Source organism: Melozone crissalis, unplaced genomic scaffold (genome assembly GCF_028551555.1).
Source record: "Melozone crissalis strain CALT ecotype California unplaced genomic scaffold, PUWL_Pcris_2 ptg000023l_1, whole genome shotgun sequence".
NCBI lineage: Eukaryota > Metazoa > Chordata > Aves > Passeriformes > Passerellidae > Melozone > Melozone crissalis.
The window spans coordinates 6055718-6064144 of NW_026535801.1; the positions used below are offsets into that span (position 1 = coordinate 6055718).

The 8427-nt window shown below is 49.2% G+C and overlaps 1 protein-coding gene across 3 annotated transcripts; it reads right to left on the minus strand.

The window, feature by feature from the left end:
• Positions 1-1019: 1019 nt before the first annotated feature.
• Positions 1020-8427, minus strand: LOC128938017 (putative methyltransferase DDB_G0268948). 3 transcript variants are annotated; one of them, XM_054277945.1, is made up of 7 exons: positions 8337-8427; positions 7259-7386; positions 6749-6909; positions 4920-5133; positions 3411-3511; positions 3138-3275; positions 1020-1667 (listed from the first exon to the last, which is right to left on the minus strand). In XM_054277945.1, exons 2-7 carry the CDS (start codon positions 7367-7369, stop codon positions 1577-1579), a joined length of 816 nt encoding a protein of 271 aa, XP_054133920.1. In that variant the 5' UTR covers positions 7370-7386; positions 8337-8427; the 3' UTR covers positions 1020-1576. The 3 variants fall into 3 exon arrangements, with proteins under 3 accessions (XP_054133920.1, XP_054133922.1, XP_054133921.1); XM_054277947.1 differs by lacking the exon at positions 8337-8427 and adding an exon at positions 7801-7943; XM_054277946.1 differs by lacking the exon at positions 8337-8427 and adding an exon at positions 7782-7943.

Genomic DNA, 8427 nt, shown 5'->3' on the forward strand with positions numbered 1-8427 from the left:
GCTGCTGCAAGGAGGGAAGGGCTTTAAATTAAATCATAGCAGTAATTAACAAGCAGACTTCAACTTGCTGTAAATTTAGAGAGGAAAAAATCCAAACACTTGTTCCCCAGAGCCTTTTTGAGAGCACTGTAGGGCCATGGGATGTCACCTGCTGCAGGACCCCTCCCCGCCCTGGAATGTCTGCAGGGATGCACCTCACAGGGACAAGCCCTGCCAGCAGAGCAGGCCCTGGGCATGGCAGCAGGGGTGCCAGCCTGGGCAGGAGAGACCCCTGGTGCTCACCCAGCAAGGGAAGCCTGAGAGCTGCTGCTGGAGCAGCCCCTCAGGCAGTGAGATCAGGGCCGATCCAGTACTGCTGCCCCAGCACCTGGCTGTGGGCACAGAGAGCAGCCTCCCATCCATGAAGGGCTTCCCACACCATAGCTGTCCTCCCGAGACCCCATCACCCTCCTGTGGGACCAAGTGGGGGCAAAGCCTTTGTCCCCCACCCTGGGCAAGCTGAGAGCAGGACCCTGAGAGCCCAGGACCTCAGCAGAAGCACCTCCAGCCCCTGTCAGCCCCCTGTGGGGCTGGGAGCAGAGGTGGCACGTCACCTTTCTTAATAATGCACTGGTGTAGAAGAGAGTGAGGGCACAGCCCTTCCCATGGTGTCAGGGAAGCCTTCTCACCAAGGACAGGAATTACAGGAAAGGGAAACATCCCTGCAGAGGGTGGGTCTGCACTTGAAATACCCAGAAGGCAAACAGGAGGAGACCTGTGCCAGGCTTTGCCCAGCTTTGAGCCCTCAGGTCTCCTCTTGCCCCTCCCAAAAATGCAGCCTCTAATCTTCCCTTTGCAGCGTGGGTGGGTGATAGGGCACAGACCTCAGCAGGGGCACTGCTCTCCTTCAGCAGTGATCCCATAAAGGCTCCTGAGCTGTTCTGAGGGGCCTCACTATGGCCAAGGCACTCCTGGGGCAGGAAAGGTGCTGATGCCTGCCTGTACCAGGGATGGGGGCACACTGTGGGTGAGAGCAGCCCCCAAAGACAGTGAACAGCTCCTCGCTTAGCCAGGGCAGGGAATGGCCCTTCCTACCCAAAACCCACCTTCCCCACAGAGCAGAGGGGCACTGAGAGCATCAGGACACTCAGTGTCAATGCAGCACAGTTATTCCCACACCAGTGAGTGCTCCACAGCCTCTTTGTAAAACAGGAACCACAGGCAACATTTTCTCAGCTGGCTTTTTAATTATTATTATTAATTGTGTAAGAAATGCAGTGAGTTTCAATTGAGTAAGACATTGAACAGTGAGTTTCTCAGCTGTTCCTGTGATTCTCTTCCTCACATGTTAGTAAACCATCAATCCACAATGGGACACTTGCAGTGCTGAGGGAGCAGCACGGGGCAGACAGCAGGACCAAGGTGGACAGGAAGCTGAGGGGCACAAACCCCATCTGCTTTCCACAGGAGACCAACATTTCAATCAGCAAAATCAGCAGTTATCTTCCCAAGCAGTAAGAGCAGTTACAAGCAGGGTTTTAGGAGACAATCCACCTTCCCCTTCCATGGTGGCAGCAGACCAGAAGGGTTTGCTCCCTCAGCAGCCCTTGCAGCCCAGCACACAGACGTGCCTCACCAAGAAATCCACCGGGGTCTCACGAGAGGACACTCCCATTGTCTCCAGCATCCTGAAAGGGCAAGCACAGCAAGGCTCTCACCTGCCCACACTGCTCCCACCTGATGTGGGGCAGCAGCCAGAGACAGATCCTTCCACCCACAGCACACAGGGGGATGGCAAATGCTTCAGCTGCTGCACAAGGGCTGTTCTGATCAGGGAACAAATGAGCAGCACCCCTTCCCCTTGTTGGGGCTGAAACAGATGGGTGAATGTTGGAATGCAAGCCTGAGCTCCTCAGAGAGGGACATGAATGCAGGGGCTGAATTAAAGCCTTTAGAGAAATTAAGATATATTAAACCACACAGATATGAAGTAGAAGCGTAGGTTTAAGTTTTAGGTAAATAGAAGTGTGAGTTATAGTTTTAAGTAAGTTTAAGCTTTAGGTTTTAAGTTTAAGCTTTAGATTTTAAGTAAGTAGAAATACATTTTAAGTGCCTTAAGAAACTGTATTAGCTAGCAAAGGCCCTAAGGCCTAGTTTAAAGCTCAGCAGCTTAGCCCTAGACATAACAAAAACATAGAAAATAACTGCCACTAGAATAGATAGAATTATTCACATAAAACAGATAAAACTACATACGTAAATAGACAGAACTATTCACATAGATAGATAAACTTTTAAGTAAGAAAACAGATAGAACATTTCCATAAATAGATAATATTATATAGGTAGTTTTTTTAAGAAGTGACGCTACTTTTGTACTACTTCTGCACATTAGAATCAAGTTTAGTTCATTTAGAAAGAATGTTTTAGAATGTGTTTTTAGTTGATTGGATGTTTTGTGAATGAAAAGTCCCTGTAATGGGGTGCAAAAGACAACATCAATGACCACCACAACCATGACTATCAACAACCACAACAGAAGAAGAAGAAAACAGAAGAAGAAAGAAGGCTGTGGTCCCTGTTGCTGCTCAGAACATCAGAGCGGCTCATCCCTGCTGCTGCTGCTGCTCAGGGCATTGGACTCAGTGCCAGGGAACAACTGGTGCTGCTGCTGTTGCTGCACAGAACCTGGGACTATTCCAGAGAGCAGCCTTGCAGCTGCTGCTGTTGCTCGGGACTCTCAGCCAGAAAGTTTTTAGCACTGTTTAACACCCTGACACCTCTGCCTTGGAGACTGATGTATTCATGCAATAAAGAACCTTGGAGCAACCCACACCTGCTCATGTCTCTTTGAAGCCCCTAGACCCACTAAAGCTTGACAGGTGAAGATGCAACCATGAATATTTTTCAAACCCTTTGCCAATTAAAAGCAAGGTAAAGAAACTCAAGATTGTATCCATGAAACCTCTGACACGAGCCTTTCATGGTTTCAAGGCACATCCTACTGCTACATAGGCTTCAAATCTAAGGATGTGCTGTTGAACCCCTGACAAGTGTCCATCCCTGCACACTCCCCTGCAGCTCTGGAGGGGTCTGCACAACCTCCCTCTGCATGCACTGCACAGGACAGGTCCCGTTTTCCCAAGAGGTTTTCTCACCTCTTTTCAGTCTCCTGGAGAAGGGATGTTGCAGCTGCAGGGTCATTCTTCTTAAAGGTTTGATATGAAGAGGTGGACTCCATGTAACCAACCACACCCTCAACGGTCATGGGAATTGGGTCGTAGATATCAGTGATTCTGCAAGAGACATGGGCAAGAAAGGAGCATTGGCAAGTTAAATCTGAAAGGCAGGGGAACATGGACCACAGGTTGACATGGCAATAAATATAAAGAAATAAAATATCTGACACCATCGAAGGTGGTTCTGCTCACCTCTTCTTGTCTGGAAATGGCAAGGACTCAAAGATCGCTTTGTAGTCATCCAAGACAAATTTTACCTTATCATTTGAGTATTTTAAAATCTCGTCCCAGCACTGTAAAGACAGTAATTAAAAACAAACACAAAGTTTGTTAAAGTATATTAAAAATATACTAAAAGCAGTGTATTAAAAACAAACACAAAATCGCTTGAAGTTCTCACATGCCACCTAACTCAGGTTGGGCCTGCATGCGATACATTCATATATGTCCTTTTTTTTTTTAAAGACTTGTTCCATAAAAATACACCAAAGTCTTGCTTAATGTCAAGAATTCAAGGATCCTGTTCTAGAAATAAGGATCCTGTTCCTGTCCTCCCTACACAGCCCTTACTCATAGTGGAAAGTCTCCTTTTATCCAATTGTTAAAACACCCTTTGTCCGGAAAGGTTCTTAAAAAAAGGCCTTCTTCCCAGCAGCTTCTACTTCCCATTCTTTTCACTGTGATCAGAGCAACAGGAAAAGTCTGCTGGACAAAACCAGCCCCCAGATCTGCCCTGGCACCCTTCTCACCCTAACCACATCTGCCCTATCAGTCCTCATGTCCCTCTCCTCATGATCCAGACAGCCCACTGCGGAAGCCTCTAAATCCCTGCAGTTACCCCATTCTGCATTAGGATTGCTATCATCACGCCCCCTCAATCCCACTCCTCCCTCTCTGCTGTGGGATTCACGTTCTCTGAACCTGAGAGAAGCAGAGAAAAGAATGATCAAAACAATTCTTATCTCATTTGCTGCTCCTGTGCTGTGCAAAAGTAGAATGGAGATTGTTTACCCAGAGTGATGGCATTTTGCTTCTTTGGCTTGTCACGGCCAAAAAGGACTCGGGGACTGTCACAGACATATTTAATGAAAAATTCTTTTGCTAGGATCTTTTCTCCTGAAAAGCTGAGAGGCCTCAGAAATGAAATGTAAACATTGATTACCTGCTGCTGTGGAATGCAACAGGTGGATCTGTGATTGGTGTCATGTGGTTGTTTTTAATTAATGGCCAATCACAGTCCAGCTGGCTTGGACTCTCTGGTCAGTCAAAAGAATTTATTATCAATCCATTATTTTTCCTTTCCTTTCAAGCCTTCTGACAAAATCCTTTCTTCTATTCTTTTAGTATAGTTTTAATATAATATATATCATAAAATAATAAATCAGCCTTCTGAACCATGGAGTCAACATTCTCGTCTCTTCCCTCGTCCTGCGAACACCACCACAGGGGACCATTGGGACTGTTGGCTGACAGCCACAAGATTCTGGGCAGTGGAGTTGAGTGCTTTGTGCAGATTCAGTTTAGATGTAGTATAATATAATATAGAATAATACAGTATAATAAAGTAATTAATCAGCCTTCTGATATCAGTGGAGTCAGATGCATCATTTCTCCCTTGCCATGGGGGCCGCCCTGTGTTTCCAATATTCTGCACCCATGAGTGCCACCCATTTTCCCCGCCCTGAGGCGTTCCCAGCTGACCTCCCTGAAGACTCTGGTGAGCTGCTGGGAGCACTCCCCGTGGCGCAGGCTCATGTCCAGGGTGTAGGTGCTGATGGCCACGCAGCCGCCGGGCCGCAGCACGCGCTGAGCCTCGCGCGCAAAGCGCTCCAGCTGGAACCAGTGCGCGGCCGTGAACGAGGTCAGCACGTCCACGGAGCCGTCCTGGAACGGCAGCTCCTCCGCCGGGCACACGCTGTGGGAGAGGGGAGAAAAGCCATGGGGTGTTGGGAAGGGTGGAAGTTTGTCAAAAAAGTCTCACAGATATGCGTGTTTAGCAGAAGGGTTTTTGGATGAAAGAATATGTGGTGGTGTTCACAGAAGTCCCAGGACGAGGGAAGAGATGAGAATCTTGACTGCATGTTTCAGAAGGCTGATTTATTATTTTATGATATATATTATATTAATACTATACTAAAAGAATAGAAGAAAGGATTTCATCAGAAGGCTAGCAAGGAATGAAGTCGAATGACAACAAAAGCTCGTGATTCTCAGAGTCCGAGCCAGCTGACAGTGATTGGCCATTCATTAAAAACAACTACATGACACCAATCACAGATGCACCTGTTGCATTCCACAGCAGCAGATAATCATTGTTTACATTTTGTTCCTGAGGCTTCTCAGCTTCTCAGGAGAAAAATCCTAGCAAAAGGATTTTTCACAAAATGTCATGGTTCCATCTTTATTCTTGTAGCTAAGTTTTGATATAGAAGAAAAGAATTGCTGAGCCAGTCTTACTGGATAACTGGATATGTTAGTTAGAAGGGGCTTTTATGACTTAGAGCAAAGGATAAACACACCTCAAAGAAGATGTTTTTACCAAGCAGAAAGACAGCACAAGCAAGCAAGTCAGCAAAGCTGCAAGTAGAAAAATGTCTCAGAATTTTCCACTGCAAGAAAACTGAAAACCAACTTCTAGCTTAAACTGCAATGTACTGACTTTTAGTGATTGAAGAATAGAAACGTAAATATGGTAATTATAGTAGCTATGATGGGCTATAGATAAAAGTTAAGGTATAGATTGGTTCTACTGTATTAAGATGCTCAGCAAAGAAAAGTGTATAATGCATTGTAGCCAAAACCAAAAGGTCTCCAGGGCTGCCTGCAGCTGGAGCTGACAGCTGTAGGCACAGCTCTGTCACCCACGGCCCTGGGCTGCTGTAACCTCTTGGATGGAATAAATTACATTTTGGAGAGCCCCTGGAGACCTGCATCCCTCAATTCAGCTCTTACAACATGGGATAGGGGACTTACAGAGCAGGATGTGGAGCCAGAGGGTGTTTTTGGATGGTTTGTGATGCAAGGCCACAAAGTCTAGAATAATGCTTGTTCACACCAGGAATTCCATCAAATGGAATCTCTGGTGCCAGCTAGCTCTTACAACAGTCATACTTGTATCACCATGATATTTGCTGAAAAATCTCTTCACCAGGATTTCTTCTCCTGGGAAGCTGGGAAGCTTCAGCTTCTCCCTGTTTTGCTGCTTTGGAATGTGACTTGGAGATTGTTTATCCAGCATGGGAATTGTTTTAATTTAATGACCAATCATGGTCCAGCTGCGTTTAGGCTCTGAGGAGTCATGGGTTTTTCTTTATCACTCTTGCTAAGCCTTCTGCATATCCTTTCTCTTTCTTTAGTATAGTTTTAGTATAGCATAATAGAATAGAACAATAAATCAGCCTTCTGAGAACTTGGATTCTCATCTCTCACCTCGTTCTGGGGACCTCACAAACACCCCATGCTCACAAACCACCCCCTCACGTGAGGACCTGAACTGTGCCTTTGGCTGAGCATGCTGTCCTGACACTCACAGGTAGGAGATGTTGGGCATGCAGGGGGTGGCCTTGGCCTCCTGGATCTGTGCTTCACTGATGTCCGTGCCCACCACCTTCTTGAAGTGCTCCCCAAGGAAGTGGGTGCCTTGTCCAGAGCCACAGCCAACATCCACCGCCAGCTCCGCAGGGATGGCCTTCTGCAGGGAGGAGTGCACGTGTCTCAGTGGGCAGCCACCCAATTCCTGTGCTTTTACCCCATTCCTTCCCCCAGCACCCACTCAGCAACAGCCTTGGTGTGGCAGAACCTGTAGAAAGCCTCTTCTGTGCCCCCAGCTGGCCGTGAGCCCTGCTGCTTTATCTTTCCTGAGGCACCAACCCAGGTGACACTCCCAGCCACAATTAAATACTCCTTGGAGTTTTCCCCACCCACAATTAAATACTCCTTGGATTTTTCCCCACCCACAATTAAATACTCCTTGGAGTTTTCCCCACCCACAATTCAATACTCCTTGGATTTTTCCTCCAGCCTGGCCGTGCCCCGCTCACCTTTTCCCGCAGGTAGGAGAGGATGGTGTGCTGCAGCTCTTTGCCCGGTGCAAACCTGTATTTCTGGTAGACGGCCGCATGCCCTCGGCCCTCGAACATCTGGGTGGCCATGCTTGGTGAGCTGGCACCTGGGAGGAGCAGCAAGATGTGATCCCCGGGGATGTCACACGGCACTGAAGCCTCTGGTTCCCGGCGTGGCCGCAGGGAGGACTTTGCCCTGAGGCTCCAGCAAGGGAGAGTGAACCTGCTTTCCAGGAATCCCTCCCACAGCCCTAAGCTCATCACAGGAGCAAACCAGCGGCGGCCGACACGAAAAGCTTTCCAGGTTTTTACACACCCCACAAGGAGTGTGTAACTCCTTTGTTTCCCCCACCCACCCGGCTGCTTCCTCAAATAATTCACTGAGCAGTGAAGCAGGAAAACTACCAGGAAAACTACCAGGAAGACATGGGGGCTTTTACTGGCTGGATTTTTTTAAAAGGAAATCAATTTTCTCGTATTAGCAACACAATCACAACTCCACCTTGCGCTTTCCTAACCACCTGCTGCTTTTTGGCCCTTCCCCTCCAGCAGCCAAAGGCTCTTCGGGCACTGAACCCATCACCACGCGTGGAGGCGAGCGGGGCCCTTCGGCCTGGGCACAGCTCAGCCCTGGGAGCCAGGGGAGCACCCGGGGACCCAGAGGAGCCTCTGGAGAGACAAGGGAGCTGCCCCCTCCCCGCTCAGCCCCGTAGGAGCCCCGGTTCCCGCAGCTCGGGCCCGTGGCGCCGCCCCGGAAGGCTCCCGGCCGTTTCCTGTTCGTGGCGCCGCCCGAGGCAGCGGCAGCTCCCGGGGCTCGGCACCGACCCCAGGCACTGCCAGGAGGGCTCCGTGCCCTTTTTCCCGAGGAAGGATAAGTTTATGGAGCGATACGGAAATGCATCGGGAGATCGAGAGTTGTTCTGCCTCCATGCAGGAGGAGATGCTGCAGCAGCTCAGGCCTGGAGCCCCCAGCCGGGAGCAGCAGCGCTGCCAAAGCGCTCTCTGCTGCAGGGATCCTCCCGAGCCTTCTCCCGCACCATTCCCGCTCCCTCCTTACCGGGCAGCCCCCGCAGCAGCCGCTCCCAGCGCCTCCCAGTGCGGAGCGGCGGGGCCGGGAGCAGGGAAGGCGGGGGAAGGCGAGGGATGGC

What these genes read in the sequence shown, in the direction of transcription:
- LOC128938017 (XM_054277945.1), bottom strand. Translation starts at nt 7,369, where the DNA reads ATGGCCACCCAGATGTTCGAGGGCCGAGGGCATGCGGCCGTCTACCAG. An exon ending in TCACCAGAGTCTTCAGGGAG is followed by an intron (nt 3,512 to 4,919) that starts GTCAGCTGGGAA and finishes CTGTCTTTACAG; the next exon opens with TGCTGGGACGAGATTTTAAA. An exon ending in CTCCAGGAGACTGAAAAGAG is followed by an intron (nt 1,668 to 3,137) that starts GTGAGAAAACCT and finishes TTGCCCTTTCAG; the next exon opens with GATGCTGGAGACAATGGGAG.